General features: G+C 43.6%; 1 protein-coding gene across 1 annotated transcript in view; it reads left to right on the forward strand.

The window, feature by feature from the left end:
* The window catches only part of LOC139381109 (CUB and sushi domain-containing protein 1-like), a 528,754-nt gene that overhangs the window by 426,856 nt on the left and 74,024 nt on the right, over nucleotides 1–27,874 (forward strand). Inside the window, exons 35-37 of the mRNA XM_071124395.1 lie at nucleotides 3,573–3,697; nucleotides 4,146–4,242; nucleotides 21,006–21,110. Of these exons, the coding sequence (XP_070980496.1) occupies nucleotides 3,573–3,697; nucleotides 4,146–4,242; nucleotides 21,006–21,110 (327 nt within the window). The remainder of the gene's footprint in view (nucleotides 1–3,572; nucleotides 3,698–4,145; nucleotides 4,243–21,005; nucleotides 21,111–27,874) is intronic.

The raw sequence follows: 27,874 nt of genomic DNA on the forward strand, positions 1-27,874 counted from the left end.
TAATAGTGAAGACATCACAACTATGAAATAACACATGGAATCATGTAGTAACCAAAAAGTGTTAAACAAATCAAAATGTATTTTATATTTGAGATACTTCAAAGTAGCCACCCTTTGCCTCGATGACAGCTTTGCACACGCTTGGCATTCCCTCAACCAGCTTCATGAGGTTGTCACCTGGAATGCATTTCAATTAACAGGTGTGCCTTGTTAAAAGTTCATTTGTGGAATTTCTTTCCTTCTTAATGCGTTTGAGCCAATCAGTTGTGTTGATGATTCCATATGTGTTATTTTATAGTTTTGATGTCTTCACTATTATTCTACAATGAGTATAAATGCGTCATTTTCACATATTTAAAGTCGTTGCCAAAAGTTTTGAGAATGACACAAATATTAATTTCCACAAAGTTTGCTGCTTCAGTGTCTTTAGATATTTTTGTCAGATGTTACTATGGAATACTGAAGTATAATTACAAGCATTTCATAAGTGTCAAAGGCTTTTATTGACAATTACATGAAGTTGATGCAAAGAGTCAATATTTGCAGTGTTGACCCTTCTTTTTCAAGACCTCTGCAATCCGCCCTGGCATGCTGTCAATTAAACAACGTTTGCCATGTTTTCAGTCGATATTATGGAGTTAATTTGGAAAAAAGTTCACGTTTTGAGGACTGAATTTTCGTTTTTTTTTTGGTAGCCAAATGTGATGTACAAAACGGAGCTATGTCTAATACACAAAGATCCGGGATTCTATTTACAGACCTAAGCTCATTACCATAACGCAACGTTAACTATTCATGAAAATCGCAAATGAAATGAAATAAATATGCCATCTCTCAAGCTTAGCCTTTTGTAAACAACACTGTCATCTCAGATTTTCAAAATATGCTTCTCAACCATAGGAAAACAATAATTTGTGTAAAAGTGGCTAGCTAGCGTAGCATTTAGCGTTAGCATTAGCGTTAGCATCCAGCACGCAAGATTTCACCAAAATATAAAAGCCTTCAAATAAAATCATTTACCTTTTGAAGAACTTCGGATGTTTTCAATGAGGAGACTCTCAGTTAGATAGCAGATGCTCAGTTTTTCCAAAAAAGATTATTTGTGTATTAGAAATAGCTCCGTTTTGTACATCACATTTGGCTACCAAAAAAAAAACGAAAATTCAGTCCTCAAAACGCGAACTTTTTTCCAAATTAACTCCATAATATCGACTGAAAACATGGCAAACGTTGTTTAGAATCAATCCTCAAGGTGTTTTTCACATATCTCTTCAATGATATATCGTTCGTGGAAGCATGGTTTCTCCCCTCAATCAAATGGAAAAGTACAAGCAGCTGGCGTTTGCGCACCGAATTCCACGCAGGACACCAGGCGGACACTTGGAAAATGTAGTCTCTTATGGTCAATCTTCCAATGATATGCCTACAAATACGTCACAATGCTGTAAACACCTTGGGGAAACGACAGAAAGTGTAGGCTCATTCCTTGCGCAAGCACAGCCATATAAGGAGACAATGGAAAACAGAGCTTCAGAGATTCTGCTCATTTCCTGCTTGACGCATCATCTTGGTTTCGCCTGTAGAATGAGTTCTGGGGCACTTACAGACAATATCTTTGCAGATTCTGAAACTTCAGAGTGTTTTCTTTCAAAAATTTCAAGAATATGCATAGTCGAGCATCTTTTCGTGACAAAATATCGCGCTTAAAACGGGAACGTTTTTTATCCAAAAATGAAATAGCGCCCCTAGAGATCCAACAGGTTAACTAGTGATTATGATTGATTGTTTTTTCTAAGATAAATTTAATGCTATCTAGCAACTTACCTTGGCTTACTGCATTCACGTAACAGGCAGTGTCCTTGTGGAGTGCAACGAGAGAGAGAGAGAGAGGCATTAAATAGTTGGACTAGTTAACTGTAAGTTTGCAAGATTGGATCCCCCGAGCTGACAAGGGGAAAATCTGTCGTTCTGCCCCTGAACAAGGCAGTTAACCCACTGTTCCTAGCCCGTCATTGAAAATAAGAATGTGTTCTTAACTGACTTGCCTAGTTAAATAAAGGTATACAAAAATAAAAATAAATCACTTTTTTTGTTTTTTTTTAATTGGCAAATCGGCACCCAAAAATACCAATTTCCGATTGTTATGAAAACTTGAAATCGGCCCTAATTAATCGGCAATTCCGATTAATCGGTCAACCTCTAGTTGGTACCATTCTTTATTCATGGCTGTGTTCTTAGGCAAAATTGTGAGCCCACTCCCTTGGCTGAGAAGCAACCCCACACATGAATGGTCTCAGGATGCTTTACTGTGTTGGCATGACACAGGACTGATGTTAGCGCTCTCCTTGTCTTCTCCGGACAAGCTTTTTTCCGGATGCCCAAAACAATCGTAATGGGGATTCATCAGAGAAAATGACTTTACCCCAGTCCTCAGCAGTCCGATCCCTGTACCTTTAGCAGAATATCAGTCTGTCCCTGATGTTTTTCCTGGAGAGAAGTGGCTTCTTTGCTGCCCTTCTTGACACCAGGCCATCCTCCAAAAGTCTTAGTCTCACTGTGCGTGCAGATGCACTCACACCTGACTGCTGCCATTCCTGAGCAAGCTCTGTACTGGTGGTGCCCCGATCCCGCAGCTGAATCAACTTTAGGAGACGGTCCTGGCACTTGCGGAACTTTCTTGGACTCCCTGAAGCCTTCTTGACAACAATTGAACCGCTCTCCTTGAAGTTCTTGATTATCCAATAAATTGTTGATTTAGGTGCAATCTTACTGGCAGCAATATCCTTGCCTGTGAAGCCCTTTTTGTGCAAAGCAATGATGACGGCACCTGTTTCCTTGCAGGTAACCATGGTTGACAGAGGAAGAACAATGATTCCAAGCACCAACCTCCTTTTGAAGCTTCCAGTCTGTTATTTGAACTCAATCAGCATAACAGAGTGATCTCCAGCCTTGTCCTCGTCAACACTCACACCTGTGTTAACGAGAGAATCACTGACATGATGTCAGCTTGTTCTTTTGTGGCAGGGCTGAAATGCAGTGGAAATGTTTTTTGGGGATTCAGTTCATTTGCATGACAAAGAGGGACTTTGCAATTAACTGAAATTCATCTGATCACTCTTCATAACATTCTGGAGTATATGCAAATTGCCATCATACAAACTGAGGCAGCGACTTTGTGAAAATGTATATTTGTGTCATTCTCAAAACTTTTGGCCACAACTGTAGACTCCAGTATGGGGCTTGAGATTATTAATTACTACAAAACATAGGAATGCACTGTTGTAGACATCAGTATGGTGCTTGAAATAATAATGAATATGAGGTTGAAATGTGGTGGAATTTCTCTTTAAGAACATACAGAATATGTAATAGATATGTAATTATTTTTACATTGGTAAGTTACCATAAACATACTAAGATATTGGTGAGTGAGGTGATTCTTTAGTCACAGTAATGTACTGCATAGAAATTATTCAAATTTACCCTGGTTGTCTTGTCTCACCATGGGTACAGGAACCTGGCATGTGCCCCATTCAGTGTGATTTTAATTTCCCCTCTGTTTCGCTCCCCAGTTCCATGCAGCGGTAATCTGACAGAGAGAAGAGGCACAATCCTCTCCCCGGGATTCCCAGAACCCTATGGGAACAGCTTGAACTGTGTGTGGAAAATCATTGTCACCGAAGGAGCTGGGATTCAGGCAAGTACAAAAGGGTCAGGTTTGAACTCATCAAAAGCAATAAGTTACTCTGACAGAGAGAAGATAGGGAAAATGTATTTTGAGTGACAGGCTGTAGCACATTTTAACCGCCAGTCATCCTACTGAGAAGAAAATAAAATTAGACTGGCTACGTAGGTTTAAATTTGACCTGCTGCCAACAGAAGGAGTTTAAAAGCATACACAAAGACAGCTGCATTCTTATCGCTATTGATCGTGTCACAATGAGAACAACTTTTTTTCTGAAATATTTCTTACAAAGGCACAGTATAAATCCTGGGTTTATGTTTATAATGCTTTAGCCGGAAAGAAAACTTCCTCCCAATAATAAACATCAGTCTCTCAACTAACCATTACAAATGCTTGTCCTTTCAGAGAGAATGCAGGTACATCATATTTGTCACTCTATTTATTTAAATTTATTTTGCAGATCCAGGTGATGAGCTTTGCCACCGAGCACAATTGGGATTCCTTGGAAATCTATGATGGACGGGACATGACAGCTCCTAAACTTGGAAGCTTTTCAGGTGGAAATTGGATCACTTAATCACGCATTGAACCGCAAGTTTCCCCTTCATTCAATCTGAGAGATCATATCTGTGTGCAATATAATACTTCTTCCAAATTAGGTTTCATGTGTTCTACAGAATTCTTACAGGCCTTTAATTTTGAAAAATGAAACCCACTCATTTTTATCTTTCGTAGTTCCTCCAGGGGACTGAACATTGATCTGGCTCCAATACTTTTCTGTGCCATCTTTTACACAGCAGACCAATGTCCCCATTTTCATGTTGTATGACTAACAGTATCATCTCCAGAGACCTTTTGAGATCCAGTTGGCTGTCATCTTGGCCTTCATTGCCTCCCTGTTAATTCTAGTAACAGCATTCCCACAACTTAACAGCTGTGTATGCTATCTAATGAAGATTTTGAATGCTATGGCTGTATTAGGCATGATCAGTGATACATATGGGCCGTATTAAAATAGAAAATAGAGGGCACTTCCCCTGTCTGGCAAATGTTTGTGTTTATCAATCTTGACTAGATCCACTAGTTCATGATTTTCAGTGTGTGTACGTCATTTTAAATGAGTCAGTAAGCTAGGCCAGTTGGGGAAGAAGCTAATGACTGACATCTACATTGGGGACAGTTGGGAACTCGGCAACCCTGAACTCACATGCCTGGTGCACCAGTGGGCAGCGGATGTCTTGACTTAAGTTTGTCCTCCTTTAGCCTAACCCGATCATGCTAAATGAGAACTGATAGGAGTTAGCACAGTGGGCGTGTTAAACTGTGGGAGATTTCCATGGCAGGTTTAAAGTTCTCAAGCCTTCCTATCTTTGGCCTTTTAGGATGTACTCCTGTGGGTCAAAACTACATACCCTTAGATATAGATTGTGGATGTGAGAATGAGTGCACAAATATAATAATAATAATAATAAATAAAATATATATACAGTACCAGTCAAAAGTTCGGACACACCTACTCATTCAAGGGTTTTTCTTTATTTGACTATTTTCTACATTGTAGAATATTAGTGAAGACATCAAAACTATGAAATAACACAAGGAGAATCATGTGTAAGCAAAGAAAGTGTTAAAGAAATCAAAATATATTTTATATTTGAGATTCCTCAAAATAGCCACCCTTTGCCTTGATGACAGCTTTGCACACTCTTGGCATTCTCTGAACCAGCTTCACCTGGAATGCTTTTTTCCCCACATACTGTATGCTGAGCACTTGTTGGCTGCATTTCCTTCACTCTGCAGTCCAACTCATCCCAAACCATCTCAATTGAGTTGAGGTCGAGTAATTGTGGAGGCCAGGTCATCTGAAGCCACACTCCATCACTCTCCTTCTTGGTCAAATAGCAATTACACAACCTGGAGGGTTGTTGGATCATTGTCCTGTTGAAAAACAAATGATAGTCCCCCTAAGCACAAACCAGATGGGATGGCGTATCTCTGCAGAATGCTGTAGGTAGCCATGCTGGTTAAGTGTGCCTTGAATTTTAAATAAATCACTGAGAGTGTCACCAGCAAAGCACCCCCACACCATAACAACACAGTTCCAACTGTGTGGGAACCACACATGCGGAGATCATCCGTTCACCTACTCTGTGTCTCAGAAAGACATGGTGGTTGGAACCAAAAATTTAATTTGGACTAATTTCCACCGGTCTAATGTTCATTGCTCGTGTTTCTTGGCCCAAGCAAGTCACTTATTTTTATTGGTGTCCTTTAGTAGTGGTTTCTTTGCAGGAAATCGACCATGAAGGCCTGATTCACAAAGTCTCCTCTGAACAGTTGATGTTGAGATGTGTCTGTTACTTGAACTCTGTGAAGCATGTATTTGGGCTGCAATTTCTGAGGATGGTAACTCTAATGAACTTATTTTCTGCAGCAGATGTAACACTGGCTCTTCCTTTCCTGTGGCGGTCCTCATGAGAGCCAGTTTCATCATAGCGCTTGATGGTTTTTGCTTGAACATTTCTTGAGATTTTCCGTATTGACTGACCTTTATGTCTTAAAGTAATGATGGACTGTCGTTTCACTATTTATTTGAGCTGTTCTTGCCATAATATGGACTTGGTCTTTTACCAAATAGGGATATCTTCTGTATACCACCCCTACCTTATCACAACACAACTGATAGGCTCAAACGCATTAAGGAAAGAAATTCCACAAATGAACTTTTAACAAGGCACACCTGTTAATTGAAATGCATTCCAGGTGACTACCTCATGAAGCTGGTTGAGAGAATGCCAAGAGTGTGCAAAGCTGTTATCAAGGCAAAGGGTGGCTACTTTGAAGTATCTCAAATATAGAAAATAGTACAAATAAAGAAAGACCCTTGAATGAGTAGGTGTGTCCAAATGTTTGACTGGTATATATATGCCACTTGCACTTGATCCCTCCCACTAGCACTGACTTTGCTGATAGCTACTTCATTACTATAACTGAGGAAATGTGGTTGTCCCATCTAGCTATCTTAAAATGAATGCACTAACTGTAAGTTGCTCTGGATAGAGCATCTGCTAACTGTAAATGTAAATGTAAAATGTGCATATCTGTTAGCCTGGTCTCCCCAGCAGGAGAGCAAGAAGGGAGTCTTCTGCAGGGGGAATGGGGGATTAACCTTTTTTTGTACCTCCCAATAGAGATATATGTGGCCATGTCTCAAACAATGCCTTCTACAAGCCTGTAATGAACTCTGCTTGTGTCATGACAACAGGCTTTCCAAAGGTCAGGCAACTATGGATTTCAGTTGCTGGAACAGAGCAAATGGAATGATATCAAACACATGGAAATTATGTGTTTGATGTATTTGATACCATTCTTCCTATTCCACTCCAGCCATTACCATGCGCCCGTCCTCCCAATTTAAGGAGCCACCAACCTCCTGTGATGGAGTTGTGTGTGCTTTAAGGCAAAGTGTTTATGCCCAGATCTCATGCTGAATATATTGGTTCACTTTCCACCACCGAAAAAGGTTGTCTGGCCCATCTTGCGAATGAATAAATCATGATGCCAGAGAGCACCTGGTGACGGTTGCATAAGAATCTGAAGGAAAATAGAATGCTAATTTGGCTCCATTTTGAGCTTGGTTGTCCAGATGGCACAGCCACTGAGTCATCTCTAACACTGGTGAAATATCTCCAAATCAGCAATCAGTGACATTAGGAGGGGATAAGAGAGAGGGGAGGGGTGAAGACCGTATTGTGTGTGATGACACATTAAGATGCACAGTTTCCTCCATCGTTGTCTGGTCCGCCTTTACATCTTTGACACCCTCACCCATTATAATCAGGCTTTTCATTCTACTTTTGGTAACAAATCCATTAGGATAATTCTCTTAATTAAACTGTCAAAAATGCTTTGTGTTCTCTGTCTCCCAGACTATTAACAGTCTGTAAAATGTGCAAATGATGAGGATATGCTGTTGAAAAATTGGTAGGTAAAGATAGGTAAAGATCAAGACAAAGGTGATGATCGTGGACTACAGGAAAAGGAGGGCTGAGCACTCCCCCATTCTCATCGAAGGGCTGTAGTGGAGCAGGTTGAGAGCTTCAAGTTCCTTGGTGTCCACATCACCAACAAACTATCAAGGTCCATACACACCAAGACAGTAGTGAAGAGGGCACGACAATGCCTATTCGCCCTCAGGAGACTGAAAAGATTTGGCATGGGCCAATAGATCCTCAAAAAGTTCTACAGCTGCACCATCGAGAGCATGACGGTGATGGTTGCATCACCGCCTAATATAGGAACTGCTCTGCCTCCGACTGCAAGGCGCTACAGAGGGTAGTGCGTACGGCCCAGTACGTCACTGGGACCAAGCTTCCAGGACCTCTATACTAGGTGGTGTCAGAGGAAGGCCCTAAAAATTGTCAAAGACTCCAGCCACCGTAGTCATAGACTGTTCTCTCTGCTACCGCACGGCTAGCGGTACTGGAGCAACAAGTCTAGGTCCAAAAGGCTTCTTAACAGCTTCTACCCCCAAGCCATAAGACTGCTGAACAGTTAATCAAATGGCAGTTATTTGCATTGACCCCCTCCTTTTTCTACGCTGCTTATTATCTATGAACTTTACCCCTACCTGCATGCACATCTCAATTACCTCGACTAACCGGTACTCCCTGTATATAGCCTCGTTATTGTTATTTTATTTATTTTTTGTAAATATTTTCTTTAAACTGCATTGTTGGTTAAGGGCTTGTAAGTAAGCATTTCACACTAAGCTCTAATACACCTGTTGTATTCGGCACGTGACAAATACAGTTTGATTTGATTTAAACATGAAATTTGTTGACAAAGTCTCTGTCCAATTACTCTAGCTGCTGTCGTTGCATAGTTTGGTATTCCTAGACTGGAACACGAATAACAGATTGTGGCTTTAATGACTTGCGGTAAATACTTACATTTGAAGCATGATTCATTTGTGATTGATGGAAATATAGGACTCCAAAGTTGCTCATTTACTGTTGCCGTCCCTAGATAGTGACAGTTTGTCTGGATACCTTTCTCATTCTGTGGCTTTGGTGTCATGTACTGTCATGTTGTGTCTTGTCTCTGTCCTTTCCCTTCATCCTGTCTCCCTCTGCTGGTCGTTGTTAGGTTACCTTTTCTCCCCCTCTTTCCCCCAGCTGTGCCTTGTCTCCTCCTAACCACCTCGTCACCCCTTTTCCCACCTGTTCCCTTTTTCCCTCTGATTAGGTCCCTATATCTCTCTCTGTTCCTGCTCCTGTCCTTGTCGGATTCTTGTTTGTTGTGTTTCATGCCTGAACCAGACTGTCGTCATGTTTGCTGTAACCTTGTCTTGTCCTGTCGGAATCTGCCGGTCCGTCTGAGCCTACCTATGTTTGGTAATTAAAGAAGCTCTGTTTAAGTTAATTCGCTTTTGGGTCCTCATTCACGCACCGTAACAGAAGAATCCGACCAAGAATGGACCCAGCGACTTCGGATCCTCTCCACTCAGCCGTCGGGATCCAGGGAGCGATGCTAGGCAGACACGAGCAGGAATTGTCTGCTGCTCGACATGCCGTTGAGACCCTGGCCACCCAAGTCTCCAACCTCACAGAACAGGTTCACCATCTCCGCCTCGATCCACCGGCCACTTCCAGGGCTTTCGAATCTCCGGAGCCCAGAATCAATAACCCGCCGTGTTACTCTGGGGAGCCCACTGAATGCCGCTCGTTCCTCACCCAGTGTGATATTGTGTTTTCTCTCCAGCCCAACACTTACGCCAGGAGCACTGCTCGTGTCGCCTACGTCATATCTCTCCTTACTGGACGGGCTCGTGAGTGGGGCACGGCAATCTGGGAGGCAAGGGCTGAGTGTACTAACCAGTATCAGGACTTTAAGGAGGAGATGATACGGGTTTTTGATCGATCTGTTTTTGGGGAGGAGGCTTCCAGGGCCCTGTCTTCCCTATGTCAAGGCAATCGATCCATAACAGACTACTCTATTGAGTTTCGCACTCTTGCTGCCTCCAGTGGCTGGAACGAGCCGGCTTTGCTCGCTCGTCTTCTGGAGGGTCTCCGCGCAGAGGTAAAGGATGAGATTCTCTCCCGGGAGGTTCCTTCCAGCGTGGATTCCTTGATTGAACTCGCTATTCGCATTGAGCGACGGGTTGATCTTCGTCACCGAGCTCGTGGAAAGGAGCTCGCGTTCTCCGTTGCCCCCCTCTCCGCATCACTACCATCTTCCTCTGCCGGCTCGGGAGCTGAGCCTATGCAGCTGGGAGGTATCCGCATCTCGACTAAGGAGAGGGAACGGAGAATCACCAACCGCCTCTGTCTCTATTGCGGTTCTGCTGGTCATTTTGTCACTTCATGTCCAGTAAAAGCCAGAGCTCATCAGTAAGCGGAGGGCTACTGGTGAGCGCTACTACTCCTGTCTCTCCTTCAAGATCCTGCACTACCTTGTCGGTCCATCTACGCTGGACCGGTTCGTCAGCTTCCTGCAGTGCCTTAATAGACTCTGGGGCGGAGGGCTGTTTTATGGACGAGACCTGGGCTCGGGAACATGACATTCCTCTCAGACAGTTAAAGGAGCCCACGGCCTTGTTCGCCCTGGATGGTAGTCCTCTCCCCAGGATTCAGCGTGAGACGCTACCTTTAACCCTCACTGTTTCTGGTAATCATAGTGAAACCATTTCTTTTTTAATTTTTCGTTCACCTTTTACACCTGTTGTTTTGGGCCATCCCTGGCTAGTTTGTCATAATCCTTCCATTAATTGGTCTAGTAATTCTATCCTCTCCTGGAACGTCTCTTGTCATGTGAAATGTTTAATGTCTGCTATCCCTCCTGTTTCCTCTGTCTCTTCTTCACAGGAGGAGCCTGGTGATTTGACAGGGGTGCCGGAGGAATATCACGATCTGCGCACGGTGTTCAGTCGGTCCAGGGCCACCTCTCTTCCTCCACACCGGTCGTATGATTGTAGTATTGATCTCCTTCCGGGAACCACCCCCCCCCGGGGTAGACTATACTCTCTGTCGGCTCCCGAACGTAAGGCTCTCGAAGATTATTTGTCTGTAGCTCTTGACGCCGGTACCATAGTCCCCTCCTCCTCTCCCGCCGGAGCGGGGTTTTTTTTTGTCAAGAAGAAGGACGGGTCTCTGCGCCCCTGCATAGATTATCGAGGGCTGAATGACATAACAGTGAAGAATCGTTATCCGCTTCCTCTTATGTCTTCAGCCTTCGAGATCCTGCAGGGAGCCAGGTTTTTCACTAAGTTGGACCTTCGTAACGCTTACCATCTCGTGCGCATCAGGGAGGGGGACGAGTGGAAGACGGCGTTTAACACTCCGTTAGGGCACTTTGAATACCGGGTTCTTCCTTTCGGCCTCGCTAACGCTCCAGCTGTCTTTCAGGCATTAGTCAATGATGTCCTGAGAGACATGCTGAACATCTTTGTTTTCGTTTACCTTGACGATATCCTGATTTTTTCACCGTCACTCCAGATTCATGTTCAGCACGTTCGACGTGTCCTCCAGCGCCTTTTAGAGAATTGTCTTTTTGTGAAGGCTGAGAAGTGCACTTTTCATGCCTCCTCCGTCACATTTCTCGGTTCTGTTATTTCCGCTGAAGGCATTAAGATGGATCCCGCTAAGGTCCAAGCTGTCATTGATTGGCCCGTCCCTAAGTCACGCGTCGAGCTGCAGCGCTTTCTCGGCTTCGCGAACTTCTATCGTCGTTTCATCCGTAATTTCGGTCAGGTGGCAGCTCCTCTCACAGCCCTTACTTCTGTCAAGACGTGCTTTAAGTGGTCCGTTTCCGCCCAGGGAGCTTTTGATCTCCTCAAGAATCGTTTTACATCCGCTCCTATCCTTGTTACACCTGACGTCTCTAGACAGTTCGTTGTCGAGGTTGACGCGTCAGAGGTGGGCGTGGGAGCCATTCTTTCTCAGCGCTCCCTCTCTGACGACAAGGTCCACCCATGCGCGTATTTTTCTCATCGCCTGTCGCCGTCGGAACGTAACTATGATGTGGGTAACCGCGAACTGCTCGCCATCCGGTTAGCCCTAGGCGAATGGCGACAGTGGTTGGAGGGGGCGACCGTTCCTTTTGTCGTTTGGACTGACCATAGGAACCTTGAGTACATCCGTTCTGCCAAACGACTTAATGCGCGTCAGGCGCGTTGGGCGCTGTTTTTCGCTCGTTTCGAGTTCGTGATTTCTTATCGTCCGGGCTCTAAGAACACCAAGCCTGATGCTTTGTCTCGTCTCTTCAGTTCTTCAGTAGCCTCCACTGACCCCGAGGGGATTCTCCCTGAGGGGCGTGTTGTCGGGTTGACTGTCTGGGGAATTGAGAGGCAGGTAAAGCAAGCGCTCACTCACACTCCGTCGCCGCGCGCTTGTCCTAGGAACCTTCTTTTCGTTCCCGTTCCTACTCGTCTGGCCGTTCTTCAGTGGGCTCACTCTGCCAAGTTAGCCGGCCACCCTGGCGTTCGGGGTACGCTTGCTTCCATTCGCCAGCGTTTTTGGTGGCCCACCCGGGAGCATGACACGCGTCGTTTCGTGGCTGCTTGTTCGGTCTGCGCGCAGACTAAGTCCGGTAACTCTCCTCCTGCCGGCCGTCTCAGGCCGCTTCCTATTCCCTCTCGACCGTGGTCTCACATCGCCTTAGATTTTGTCACCGGACTGCCTTCGTCAGCGGGGAAGACTGTTATTCTTACGGTTGTCGATAGGTTCTCTAAGGCGGCTCATTTCATTCCCCTTGCTAAGCTTCCTTCTGCTAAAGAGACGGCACAAATCATCATCGAGAATGTTTTCAGAATTCATGGCCTTCCGTCAGACGTCGTTTCGGACAGAGGTCCGCAATTCACGTCTCAATTTTGGAGGGAGTTTTGCCGTTTGATTGGGGCTTCCGTCAGTCTCTCTTCCGGCTTTCACCCCCAGTCTAACGGTCAAGCAGAACGGGCCAATCAGACTATTGGTCGCATCTTACGCAGTCTTTCTTTTCGCAACCCTGCGTCTTGGTCAGAACAGCTCCCCTGGGCAGAATACGCCCACAACTCGCTTCCTTCGTCTGCGACCGGGCTATCTCCTTTTCAGAGTAGCCTCGGGTACCAGCCTCCGCTGTTCTCATCTCAGTTCGCCGAGTCCAGCGTCCCCTCCGCTCAGGCTTTTGTCCAACGTTGCGAGCGCACCTGGAAGAGGGTCAGGTCTGCACTTTGCCGTTATAGGACGCAGACTGTGAGGGCTGCTAATAAGCGTAGAACTAAGAGTCCTAGATATTGTCGCGGTCAGAGAGTTTGGCTCTCCACTCAGAACCTTCCCCTTAAGACGGCTTCTCGCAAGTTGACCCCGCGGTTCATTGGTCCGTTCCGTATTTCTCGGGTCATTAATCCTGTCGCAGTTCGACTTCTTCTTCCGCGATACCTTCGTCGCGTCCACCCGGTCTTCCATGTCTCCTGCATCAAGCCCGTCCTTCGCGCCCCCGCTCGTCTTTCCCCCCCCCCCCCCCCATCCTTGTCGAGGGCGCACCCATCTACAGGGTCCGTAGAATTTTGGACATGCGTCCTCGGGGCCGTGGTCACCAGTACCTCGTAGATTGGGAGGGGTACGGTCCTGAGGAGAGGAGTTGGGTTCCCTCTCGGGACGTGCTGGACCGTGCGCTGATCGAGGATTTCCTCCGTTGCCGCCAGGTTTCCTCCTCGAGTGCGCCAGGAGGCGCTCGGTGAGTGGGGGGGTACTGTCATGTACTGTCATGTTGTGTCTTGTCTCTGTCCTTTCCCTTCATCCTGTCTCCCTCTGCTGGTCGTTGTTAGGTTACCTTTTCTCCCCCTCTTTCCCCCAGCTGTGCCTTGTCTCCTCCTAACCACCTCGTCACCCCTTTTCCCACCTGTTCCCTTTTTCCCTCTGATTAGGTCCCTATATCTCTCTCTGTTCCTGCTCCTGTCCTTGTCGGATTCTTGTTTGTTGTGTTTCATGCCTGAACCAGACTGTCGTCATGTTTGCTGTAACCTTGTCTTGTCCTGTCGGAATCTGCCGGTCCGTCTGAGCCTACCTATGTTTGGTAATTAAAGAAGCTCTGTTTAAGTTAATTCGCTTTTGGGTCCTCATTCACGCACCGTAACATTTGGCATTTATTGATGGTTTTGCTTCATCATGTTTAGAGATGAATGCCCAGTGGTTAATGTTTTTTTAAATTGTACTTCATGATTGGTTTTCCTTGTAAATATCTAAACCAAATGAGCCATAATTACAAAAATAATTTTTCCCTGCTTCTTGGCTGTCACGCCCTGACCTTAGAGAGCCTTTTTATGTCTCTATTTGGGTCGGTCAGGGTGTGATTTGGGTGGGCATTCTTTATTTATATGTTTTGGGTTTCTATGTTTTGTCCAGGTATGGTTCTCGCTGTCTATCATTGTCTTTGATTGGGAATCATACTTAGGCAGCCTGTTTTGCCACCTTAGGTTGTGGGATGTTGTTTTTTGTTAGCTTTGCGTAGCCTACGGAACGTGAAGTTCGTTGTTGTTTTGTTGTTTTGTTTGGTGTTCAGATTAAATAAAGAACACGTACAACGCTGCACCTTGGTCCACTTCTTCCGACGAGCGTTACAGAACATCCCACCATAAACGGACCAAGCAGCGTGGTAAGGAGAACTGGACATGGGAGGACATCCTGGACGGCAAAGGATCCTGGACGTGGGAGGAGATGCTGGCCGGAAGGGATCGCCTCTCATGGGAACAGGTGGAAGCAGCTAGGAAGGCGGAGGCAGCTAGAAAAGGGGCCCAGCGTTACGAGGGGACACGGCTAGCACGGAAGCCCGAGAGGCAGCCCCCCCCCCCCAAAAAAAAATTGGGGGGCACACGGGGAGATTGCCGGAGTCAGGTTATAGCCCTGAGCCAACTACCTGTGCTTACCATGAGGAGAGAGTGACTAGGCAGGCCCCATGTTATGCGGCTCTGCGCAGTGTGTCTCCAGTGCGCACTCATAGCCTGGTGCGCTATATTCCCGCTCCCCACGCCGGGCTAGAGTGGGCATCCAGCCAGGACAGATGGTGCCGTCTCAGCGCATCTAGCCTCCAGTGCGTCTTTTCGGTCCAGGTTATCCTGCGCCGGCTCTGCGCAGTGTGTCTCCGGTGCGTCTCCACAGCCCAATACATCCTGTGCCAGCACCCCGCAGTTGCCGGGCTAGGGTGAGCATCCAGCCAGGAGGGGTGGTGCCAGCTCTACGCTCCAGACCTCCAGTGCGCCTCCTCGGCCCAGTATATCCTGCGCCGGCTCTACGCACAGTGTCTCCGGTGCGCTCTCACAGCCCAGTGTGTCCTGTGCCAACGCCCCGCAGTTGCCAGGCTAGGGTGAGCATCCAGCCAGGACGAGTTTGGCCAGCTCTGCTCTCCAGACCTCCAGTGCGTCTCCATGGCCCAGTGATGATCCATGGCACGACGCCTCCAGTGATGATCCATGGCACGAAGCCTCCAGTGATGATCCATGGCACGAAGCCTCCAGTGATGATCCATGGCACGAAGCCTCCAGTGATGGGTCATGGCACGAAGCCTCCAGCGACGGCCTCCAATCCGGAGCCTCCAGCGACGAACTCCAGTCCGGCGCCTCCAGCGACGAACTCCAGTCCGGAGCCCCCAGCGACGGTCTCCAGTCGGGAGCCCCCAGCGACGGTCCCCAGTCCGGGGCCCGCAACGAGGGTCCCCAGTCCGGGGCCGGCAGCGAAGTTTCCCAGTCCGGGGCCTGCGGAGAAGGTCCCAGTCCGAGGTAGGCAACGAGGATCCCCGCACCAGAAGCGCCACCTAAGTGGGTTGAGCCAGAGGTGGAGCGGGGTCTACGTCCCGCACCAGAACCTGCCTCCGCAGATAGATGCCCACCCAGACCCTCCCCTATAGGTTCAGGTTTTGCAGCCGGAGTCCGCACCTTTTGGAGTGCGGACTCCGCCCGAACCTTAGAGAGACTTTTTATGTCTCTATTTGGGTTGGTCTGGGTGTGATTGGTGTGGGCATTCTTTATTTCTATGTTTTGGGTTTCTATGTTTTGTCCAGGTATGGTTCTCAATCAGGGACAGCTGTCTATCGTTGTCTCTGATTGGGAATCATACTTAGGCAGCCTGTTTTGCCACCTTAGGTTGTGGGATGTTGTTTTTTGTTAGCTCTGCGTAGCCTACGGAACGTGACGTTCGTTGTTCTTTTGTTGTTTTGTTCTGTGTTCAGATTAAATAAAGTATCATGAACACGCTGCGCCTTGGTCCACTTCTTCTGACGAGCGTTACATTGGCTGAAAGTTCACATCAAGAAATTCTTAAATCATAGCACGGTTCTAGACTCCCTAATCACATGCACGTTCTAAATGTGCCAGATTTAATCCCACAAAATACATTTTAAGCTCATATGTGACTTATCTGACAAGCTCTAGAAATGCTGGAGATGCCTGTCTCACTAATATAAATGATGGACCTCTGAAAAGCTGGACAGTGGATGAGCTCTACGGAGCTGTCAAACTTAATCCCAAAATTATTAGTCAAGTCATTCAAGCATAAAGAAGAATTTTACAGACCCCAATCATCAGCATAATGGACTATCTTATACAATCCTGTTCTTCTACTGCCATGCTATGCTGGATCCCATTACATTACAGAAGCCCATTGCAAAGTTGGTGGCTCACTAACATGATTTGCAGGTGCCCATATGTTAATATCTATCAAGTCAGTATTTTCCAGGAGAACTTTATTCATTTTATCAGATTAATTAATGTGAATGAATATAAACGTTGTTAGTATTTGGTCAGTCAACAGTTTGTCATGAGTGAGTAAAGGGTATTTTGCCATCTCATAGTATATCTCTAAAATCTGTGAAGATGGCTCGATTGGAGGAAAAACATGTAATATATTTGACATTGTTGAAAAGCATAAGAATTTTTCTTTAACTATGTCAAAGAACTTGTGAGCTGGGGTTTGAACATAATATATACGTAAGTCTGCTAGTGAACTGGTGTATCAACATAATTTGTTACTGTATCTTTAAACTGCCCAGGGGAGTTTCAACATTTCGTTATTAAACTGACCGATGCCGAAGACACCAGAGATGTATTGCTATTATAAAGTTTGATACAAGTGATGAATGACACTGTTTCAGGTTACAGTGCCTTGCGAAAGTAATCGGCCCCCTTGAACTTTGCGACCTTTTGCCACATTTCAGGCTTCAAACATAAAGATATAAAACTGTATTTTTTTGTGAAGAATCAACAACAAGTGGGACACAATCATGAAGTGGAACGACATTTATTGGATATTTCAAACTTTTTTAACAAATCAAAAACTGAAAAATTGGGCGTGCAAAATTATTCAGCCCCCTTAAGTTAATACTTTGTAGCGCCACCTTTTGCTGCGATTACAGCTGTAAGTCGCTTGGGGTATGTCTCTATCAGTTTTGCACACCGAGAGACGGACATTTTTTCCCATTCCTCCTTGCAAAACAGCTCGAGCTTCAGTGAGGTTGGATGGAGAGCATTTGTGAACAGCAGTTTTCAGTTCTTTCCACAGATTCTCGATTGGATTCAGGTCTGGACTTTGACTTGGCCATTCTAACACCTGGATATGTTTATTTTTGAACCATTCCATTGTAGATTTTGCTTTATGTTTTGGATCATTGTCTTGTTGGAAGACAAATCTCCGTCCCAGTCTCAGGTCTTTTGCAGACTCCATCAGGTTTTCTTCCAGAATGGTCCTGTATTTGGCTAAATCCAACTTCCCATCAATTTTAACCATCTTCCCTGTCCCTGCTGAAGAAAAGCAGGCCCAAACCATGATGCTGCCACCACCATGTTTGACAGTGGGGATGGTGTGTTCAGCTGTGTTGCTTTTATGCCAAACATAACGTTTTGCATTGTTGCCAAAAAGTTCAATTTTGGTTTCATCTGACCAGAGCACCTTCTTCCACATGTTTGGTGTGTCTCCCAGGTGGCTTGTGGCAAACTTTAAACGACACTTTTTATGGATATCTTTAAGAAATGGCTTTCTTCTTGCCACTCTTCCATAAAGGCCAGATTTGTGCAATATACGACTGATTGTTGTCCTATGGACAGAGTCTCCCACCTCAGCTGTAGATCTCTGCAGTTCATCCAGAGTGATAATGGGCCTCTTGGCTGCATCTCTGATCAGTCTTCTCCTTGTATGAGCTGAAAGTTTAGAGGGACGGCCAGGTTTTGGTAGATTTGCAGTGGTCTGATACTCCTTCCATTTCAATATTATCGCTTGCACAGTGCTCCTTGGGATGTTTAAAGCTTGGGAAATCTTTTTGTATCCAAATCCGGCTTTAAACTTCTTCACAACAGTATCTCGGACCTGCCTGGTGTGTTCCTTGTTCTTCATGATGCTCTCTGCGCTTTTGACGGACCTCTGAGACTATCACAGTGCAGGTGCATTTATACGGAGACTTGATTACACACAGGTGGATTGTATTTATCATCATTAGTCATTTAGGTCAACATTGGATCATTCAGAGATCCTCACTGAACTTCTGGAGAGAGTTTGCTGCACTGAAAGTAAAGGGGCTGAATAATTTTGCACGCCCAATTTTTCCATTTTTGATTTGTTAAAAAAGTTTGAAATATCCAATAAATGTCGTTCCACTTCATGATTGTGTCCCACTTGTTGTTGATTCTTCACAAAAAAATACAGTTTTATATCTTTATGTTTGAAGCCTGAAATGTGGCAAAAGGTCGCAAAGTTCAAGGGGGCCAAATACTTTCGCAAGGCACTGTATATAACAACAGACTCTCTTTTTCAACAGCATGTTTGCTTACACATAGTGAACACTATGTTCTGATTTTTAGCAGCCTGAGCCAAAGGATATCATCCCAAAACAAAGGATACCACTCATTAATTACTCTACCACCTCGATAGCCTCCTGTGAGCTCTGTAGACTTTTTTAAAGGCACCCTTGAGAGGAAGTTGCCGCCCCTATTTCGACATAATTCCTGTCCTAGAGAGGAAATGCTTGTATAGGTTCTACCTCCGAAGAATGATGTATTGCTCCTAATACATATTCACGAATTAGGGATGTAAACATGGTGATTTCCACGTGAAGTGGAGAAACAACACTAGGGCACTGACAGTTGTCAGTGTAGCTAGCTAGAATGCTAACCTTATCTAGCTAGCTAACGATAGGTACTGTAACTGCCAAAATAAATGAAACACCAACATAAAGTGTAATAATAGGGCGTTGGACCACCATGAGCTGCCAGACAACTTCAATGCACATTGGCATAGATTCTACAGGTGTTTGGAACTCTATTGAAAGGATGCGACACCATTTTCCATGAGAAATTCCATAATTTGTTATCAAATCACATGGTTAGCAGATGTTAATGCGAGTGTAGCGAAATGCTTGTGGTATTTTGTTGGTGGTGGTGGAAAACGCTGTCACAGGCCGCTCCAGAATCTCCCATAAGTGTTCAATTGGGCTGAGATCTGGTGTTGGTGACTAAGACACACACACACACACACACACACACACACACACACACACACACACACACACACACACACACACACACACGCACACACACACACCATTTAAACCCCCTATGCTTCTTTGAGACCCCTCTTTCAAAGTCACTGAGATCTCTTCTTCTAGCCATGGTAGCCAAAATAATGGGCATTTTTATACATGAACATTATACATGGCATTGGCAAATTAACTCAGGAACCACACTTGTGTGGAAGCACCTTCTTTCAACATACTTTGTATCCCTCATTTACTGAAGTGTTTCCTTTATTTTGGCAGTTACATGTAACCTGTATTTTGCTAACCTTATCTAGCTAGCTAATGTTATCTGTTGTTGCTAGGTTGTTTTTTTTATACACCGTATTTAAAAAAAACGCCAGCTGGCTAGGCTGGTTCTGGAGCTGGATTTGTCATAAGCATTTTGGGGAAACTTTGCAACAGATGGATAGGGAAACCAATATATTTGACATCTATTGTTATTTCCAAATTTCTTCCAAAAATTGTGGCCACGAATCCACCTTAGAAATAGTTTGAAAGAATGCGATGAAGCTCCGGTAATATGGTTAAGTATTGAACGGTTTGTGATAGAGACATGTGATTTATCACTCCAATGGCGGCGAGCAATACACCACTCCAGCTAACGCTTGGCATTGCGCATGATGATCTTAGGCTTGTGTGTGGCTGCTCGGCCATGGAAACCCATTTCACGAAGCTCCCGATGAACAAGGGGTGTGAATATCTTCTGAAGGCACTGTATATACAGTTTATATTTTGTAATACAAGTGAGCTCAAAAATTAAGTGAAACTTTTAAAATTATCGTTTTCATGTAAAAAAAAGTGGAGGTGCTATTTTTATATGCTTCATGGCTCAGGAGCCCAAGTGAACATTGAAAGGCTATTTGGCTCAGCTCAATCATGCCTCGTGAAGAGGAAGAACATTGCAGGTGTTTCTGATTAATTAACAATGCCATGCTGGTGGGTGGTAACTTTCAAATAAAACCCAGCCCTGAAACGAAACGTAGTCAGATAAGTATTTGCATGTCATCTCATAGGAAAAGACATTGCATTGACACGGATTTCCATGAATTTTCAACATCATGCTCAAATGTATCATACTTTGACTAAAACAATGACTTATTGACTTAAATCGTTGCGCAACATCATGGGTAAGCTCTGGGCATCGTCTTTCAGCAGCTGTGGGTGTTTAAATTGTACTTTGCCCCTAACAGTGGTCAGATGGTTGACTGCCCCTTGGAAGCCTTTGCCTTTGCCTGACTAACCGGTGTCTGCATGTAGCCTCGCTACTTTTATATTCTCGCTACTGTATATAGCCTGTCTTTTTACTGTTGTTTTATTTCATTACCTACCTATTGTTCACCTAATACCTTTTTTGCACTATTGGTTAGAGCCTGTAAGTAAGCATTTCACTGTAATATACACTGTTGTATTCAGCGCACGTGACAAATAAACTTTGATTTGATTTGATGAGAGCTCTCCCCTGGGAGATCAGTTCTTGCTGAAGATCAGCGACAAACTTCAATGGCCACTGCCTGTCAGAATTTATCAGCATATTTTGGATTCCTCTTCCTCCCTTTCCCGTTTGTTTCCTTTGGTTGTCTTCCAAAAATGATTGTATTTTATAAATGAGGAAAAAAGTCCATAGAATAGCAAACAGCTGTTCACCTTATTCTGTTTTGGCTATCAATATAAACTGTAGTCATTTGACATGCCAATCCTCAAGAGAACATCCATATATAATCAGTAGTGCAAATGGACTTCTTTCAACAATGAGATGAAAGTGGATTTCTTCTGTGATGCATTTCAGGTACAACTGCTCCAGCCTTGCTGAATAGTACCTCCAACCAGCTCTACCTTCACTTCCAGAGTGATATCAGTGTTGTTGCCGCTGGATTCCACCTTGAGTACAAAAGTGAGTACAGTGTGTCTCATTGTGAAATGTTAATTATCTCCATACCCTCTGTCACTGTAACGGAAAAAAAGGAATCCACAATATTTCCCCTTTGCAAATTACATTTAGCTTAAACAATCTATCTCTCTCCATCCCCCCTCTCTCTCTCTCTATGCATCCTTGTTTATAACAAGGATGTAGTGGGTTTGTAGCAGCATCACCTACAAGTGCAGTTAAAAATATCATGATCTAAAACTCTCAATAGGGCATTTTACTTTTTTATGTCTAGAATTAAGAAGCTCTGGGTGAGGTTTGTGCATTTTAGACATGTGTAAAAGCTTAAGAAAAGTTACCAAAGCTGTCATCATAGTTGGCATTCTGTCCATCTGTTTATTAACTCACTACTGTAGCCTACTGAGTAAGACTGATTTGAATACAGTAACCTGTCTAAGGGAAAATGATAGCCTTTAGAAGGTTGTCAGCTTGCCTTTGGATGCCATCCCACTCAACTACTTTCACTCAAACAACAAAAGACCATAGACCAAATAATTGCCCCCTCTTGAATCTCTACTGTGCTGTATAAACCAATGTACTTTAACAGGATCAAATAATACATAATCTACACATACACAGACCCTTGTTGCTAGAGGAAGTGCCAACCTTTTTACAATATAAGGACAAGTGCATTACAACCGAAATGTTGTTAACCCAAAAATAAATACAAAGATTACTGGATGATTTAAAATCTGATGTCTCCACCTTTTACCTGCCTCTTAGATTGGTTGGAGCCAGATTTTTACCGCTGCCTCTGAGATCAGTTGGAGACAGATGTTTACCATTGCCTCAGATTAGTTGGAGCCAGATTTATACCACTGCCTCTGAGATCAGTTGGAGACAGATTTTTACCATTGCCTCAGATTAGTTGGAGCCAGATTTATACCACTGCCTCTGAGATCAGTTGGAGACAGATTTTTACCATTGCCTCAGATTAGTTGGAGACAGATTTTTACCGCTGCCTCTTAGATCGGTTGGATCCAGATTTGTACCGCTGCCTCTTAGATCGGTTGGATCCAGATTTGTACCGCTGCCTCTTAGATCGGTTGGATCCAGATTTGTACCGCTGCCTCTTAGATGGATTGGAGACCGGTTTTTACCACTGCCTTTTAGATGGGTTGGAGACAGATTTTTACCACTGCCTTTTAGATGGGTTGGAGACAGATTTTTACCACTGCCTTTTAGATGGGTTGGAGACAGATTTTTACCACTGTCTTTTAGATGGGTTGGAGACGGATTTTTACCACTGCCTTTTAGATGGGTTGGAGACAGATTTTTACCACTGACTCCTGGAGCCTGATGTGAATTCCTTATTTGTATTCTGAAATGGGCTCCCAATCTGTGCTGTGTGGACACTGATAGCATCAGAGATCCTCTGTCTCTGTGTCCGCTTTCCTCACCTGGCTCTGTCTCAACAGAATAAACAGTGCCCTTTAGCTGCTGTGGCATGTCATGATGTATACTCTCTCTCAGTCCAATTAGAAGGATAGGCCCTATGTGCAGCCAGTGTGCAATGTGATATACAGTAGATCTAACCAGGAAACCTACCAAATTTGGGGGCTTTACAACTAAATGACCTGTTCTCGGTTTCTCAAAAAACATCTTAAAGTTAATTTTCAGAACCTTTGTAGGAGGATCGTTAAATCTCAGAACTGTTTACCAAAACTATATTTATTAACGTTGTGCTTGAAAAATGCTCGCAATCTAAGACCTGCCTCAGACCACCCATAGAACAGCGAAGCGCATCGCTAGATGGTTTTTTGTCCTCCCATGACACTTTATACACTGAAGGTCTCCACTAAACACAAAATAACATGGTTTATCCAACTCTGTGACTGCCAATAACTTCAGAACAAAGTCGACTACAAATACAAAGTTGCCAATGTCTTTGCAATTGATACAAACAAAGCAACGTATAAAAATATGCTTCTAATGAAAACTGAGATGACTGCATGTTGAAATACATTTCATGTTCAATCATTTGAGTTCTATTTTGCTACTTGTAGGCTACTGTCTGTAATTTGTCTCAGTATATTTAAGGATAATGTGCGAAATGAAATATGCGATTTTGTGCATTTTTATTGAGTAAGCATTATGATAAGCCGCCTCAATATTTGAAGCCGTAAGTGGTAATATCTCTAAGAGCTGATCCGTCGTCTGTATTGTGAAATAATTACAATGTTAAGGAAATATTTGAATGGAGAAGCTGACCCGAGACCAGTGCTCCCTGTAAGAAAGATGCATCGTTAAAATACTTGTAAGCCTAAGTTCCATCGCTATCGGGAAACCAGGCTCTGGTCTGTCATAAAGAGGGTTTTCAGTCTCTTATCTTGACCCGAGAGATTATTTCTCTCACCGCTGTATGAGCTGTAGCTTAATACGGAGGCCAGCAGCCATATTGCCCTGCCCCCCTATATTTCAGACACCCCTATATATCGACTAGCATTGTGCTCATGCATTTCTGCTCATGCATTTTCATTTCGATGCCAAAGAGCTATATGTGCATGACCAAAGAGCTATATTTTCATGTCATCCAACAAATGTTAACGCCTGAATTGAAGAGGGCAGTCCATAAGTGCAGATGAAGGATATCAAGGATCTGAAAGGATTCTGTATGGTGGAATTGTCAGTGGTGTAAAGCTCTTAAGTAAAAATACTTTAAAGTACTGCATTTGTAAATTATGTCTGAGTGTTGGAATGTGCCGGTCTGTCCATTAATAAAAATGTAAAAATAAAATCATGCCATCTGGTTTGCTTAAAAAAATAATAAATATATATATATAATTTACTTTTTACTTTTACTCAAGTATGACAATTTAGTACTTTTTCCACCATTGTACTTAAATACATTTAAATTCAGATACTTTAAGACTTTTACGCAAGTAGTATTTTACTGGGTAACTTTTACTTTTAGAAATGTTCTATTAAGATATCTTTACTTTTAAAGATGACAACTGAGTACTATTTCCACCACCGGGAATGGTCTAAGATCTCTTCCAATGTGTTCTCCAATTTATAAAATGTTTATCTGTTATCCTCATAAGGTGAGTTATTGAAGGTGAGTTATTGAAAGGTATTGAAAACAGGGGTGTCAATAATATTTACTCGTAGCTTTTTGAAAAAAATACATATTACTGTTAAGCCAAATCTCTTTCTCTGAACAATTGTACTCGGGGAATTATATTAATTTATACAATTTTTTTGAGCATACAACATAGCTCAGTGTTTTATTTATTTATTTTATACAATCATATTTACTCATCTTTATCAAGGGTTCAATAAATTCGAACCACACTGTATATGGAGAGGAGATATTTAACGAAGGTCATGACTCCTTCTGGTCACTACCCACTGGGCACACTCTGGTTGAATCAACTGTGTTTCCATGTCATTTCACGTTAAATTGACACCTGTGCCCAGTGGGTACACGCCCCACAACACAAACTTACATGCTAGATTAGGCATATTAACCTTTGAGTCCTGGCTCAATTGCCAACCTGGAACCTCCTTCAAACATGGCAACAGCAACCGATTTATCTATCTTTGAATTGACTTGTATTTCCTTCGTCTCTCCATAGCAACACTTCCCTTTCCAGGTCGCTGTTACATGTATAAATGAAAATGACCTGGTCAAATAAAGATAAAATAATGCAGAACAGGCAGGTTCAGACCAAGGAGGCATGTGCAAATGCTGGGCAAAAAAATAGACTTGGACAAAACTAAGACCTGCTCAGAATGTCATGATGTTCCAAATTAAGATGGTTTAAGCCAATGTAATATATACTATTTGCCAGTTCTCTTGAATATTACACATAATTGTCAGGATGTCTTCCTGGAAGCGTTATGCATTATAAAGAAATGCCATTTCTGCAATGTTCTGCAGAAGAGGGGAAATAAATGTATTTAAAGGACATACACTGTCCAAATGCTTTTATTTCCAGAGCTACTTGTACTGTAAAAATAGATATAATCAGAATGAAAGCAGCTTGTTAAATTTGCACGGAGATGGCTGTCATTGACTTTTAGGTTCATTCTTAATGTTTAGCATCGGATGACTGTGGCTGCATCTTAATGATCCGAGACTAAATCTGTCTTGTGCGCAGTAGTTGCGAAGTGCCAAAGTTATTATGCAGTTGAGAGATTCATGGCACATGTTTTGATCACCTATTAAGATGGTGAATTAGTTAGAGCTCGGGTGACGAGACAAGTGTATCAAATGTTCGACTTTCTAGATCTTGAAGGCTGAATTCCTGCCTGGATCAGTCCTCTGTGCTTGTGGAGAAAATGTCAGATTGTTTATGCTCAAGGGTTATCATTTATCATCTGAGTGAATATGGCCATGTGGCTTTTTATTGATTTATTCTGCAGAAAAACATTTGAAATGGTTGGTATGTGTAATGTGAGTGTCAGCTAGATGGAATTGGAATTAACAAGTGATATTGATAAAAATAAATGATGTGCTAGTAGTTTGGTATAAGCCAGTGTTCTGATGCCTTAGCATTTAAAGAAATACCCAGTTTTCCTTTTGTGGTTCAAACGGTTGTATTAATACAGTTGTATTAATCTCCACTCACCCCCTCCTGAACATGAGCACATGCTCCTTAAAATCTATTGAAAGTAACTTGCTCCGAATTCTGCTGTGAATTCTCCAGGAACCAAAGCTAATGTTTAATCTCCATAGTCTCACCCCATCCCCCAACAGCCATTTGGGCTTCCCTGTTTGAAACAGTTTACCTTTTTTCGTGTTTGGTATTGTAGGACTAAGCATTGCATGTGAAAGTGCTTTGCTATTGATAGGGAGAGAAACAATGAGGCAGTTTACACACACTCACAACGGCACAGTGCCATCTGCTGAGTCGTACATCCAAACAAGGCGAATTTATACAGGTTCTCCTTTCATTGGCTTGACTAACGTGGTTGTCATGGCAACATGCTCTCTCAATGCCTCATACTGCAGTGTGTACAGTTTTAACCTACTGAAAGATGCTTTAAAGATGTTTAATTACATAATGTATTTGCATAATGCAGATCAGGGGTTATGCTGTTGTCTGATTTTTTAACAATACAGCTTTTGCATTCTAAATTCAAAAGCATAGAGACAAAGGTTACACAGCAGAAATGGCACTTATAGCTTCATCATTTTGTCAATACCCTGTGCACCTGGGTACCCCAACTGTAGTCATTTATCAGCATTACCTTCCCACGACTGTGGGTTTATCCATCCAAATCATAGGTGAAATTGCCATGGGGGATGGGCAGACATGTCTCCCCCCAATATTCAGAACAGGTCGATTCGTGTCCCACCAATTATTTCTTTAAAATCCAAAAATGTACTATTGGAGGTCAGGGGCCCACAGAAAGCATAAGACCACGTCATTAGAATTGCATGAAATTAGCTTTAGCGGTCGACTTTGGGCACGATAAACGATCCATGTACTGTACATCACTGGGGCCAAGCTCCCTGCCATCTAGGACCTCTATACTAGGCAGTATCTGAGGAAGGCCCAAAAAATTGCAAAAGACTCCAGCCACCCAAGCCACAGACTGTTCACTTTGCAACCGCAAGCGGTACCAATCCACCAAGTCTGGAACCAACAGGACCCTCAACAGCTTCTACCCCCAAGCCACAAGACTTCTAAACAAGACTGCTAAATAGCTAATCAAATGGCTACCCAGACTACCTGCATTGACTCTTTTTGCAGCAACTCTTTTGCACTGACTCTATTCACACACACACTGGACTCTACCCACATACTCACACACACTTACACCAAGACCCCAACACACACATACAGTACACACACACACACACACACACACACACACACACACACACACACACACACACACACACACACACACACACACACACACACACACACACACACACACACACACACACACACACTACATACACCCACGCACACATAACATGCGCACACATGCATACTGACGTCTCACACATTTACGTTGACATTTTAGTCATTTAGCAGATGCTCTTATCCAGAGTGACTTACAGTTTGTTACACACACACACGCACATACACACTTACTTTCACACTCCCCGCATACGCTGCTGCAAGTCACTTTACCCCTACCTATATGTACAGTACATAGCTACCTCAATGACCTCGTACCCCTGCACATCGACTCTGTACTGGTACTCCCTGTATATAACGATGGTATTTTCTACTCCCTATATATAGCCAGGTTATTTTACTCGTTCTTTTTTATTAGTTATTCACTGTGTCACTATTTAACTCTGCATTGTTGGAAAAGGACCCATAAGTAAGCACTGGTAGTCTACAATTGTTGTCTACGAAGCATGTGACAAATAACATTTGATTGATTTGATTTGAACTCCTCCTCTTTCTCAATTTTCAAACAGAAATGGGGTGTGCCTTTGGTGGTTCATCATTGTGTCATTCGGGTCATGCGCACCCCGACCAACGTACTGTAGCTAATTCTTTAGCTAAGCTAGCCACTTGTAGATAGCTAGTAACTCCTCCAGTATGTGTTGACATCATTTCACAGGATTCGTTTTTTGGACGGTTCTGTAAGGATCAATAAGAAATGTCACTTCTGTAGGCAAATATCTTATTCATCCATTTTTGTTTTTAAGCATTAAATGATTTTGGTATGATGGTGCATTAAACAGTTATACAGTTTAAAGGCGTAATTTTTTATTTATTCTAATTTTTTCAAAAGGTCAACCAGTGTTTCCAGATTTC

Source organism: Oncorhynchus clarkii, chromosome 23, assembly GCF_045791955.1.
Source record: "Oncorhynchus clarkii lewisi isolate Uvic-CL-2024 chromosome 23, UVic_Ocla_1.0, whole genome shotgun sequence".
Taxonomy (NCBI): Eukaryota; Metazoa; Chordata; class Actinopteri; order Salmoniformes; family Salmonidae; genus Oncorhynchus; species Oncorhynchus clarkii.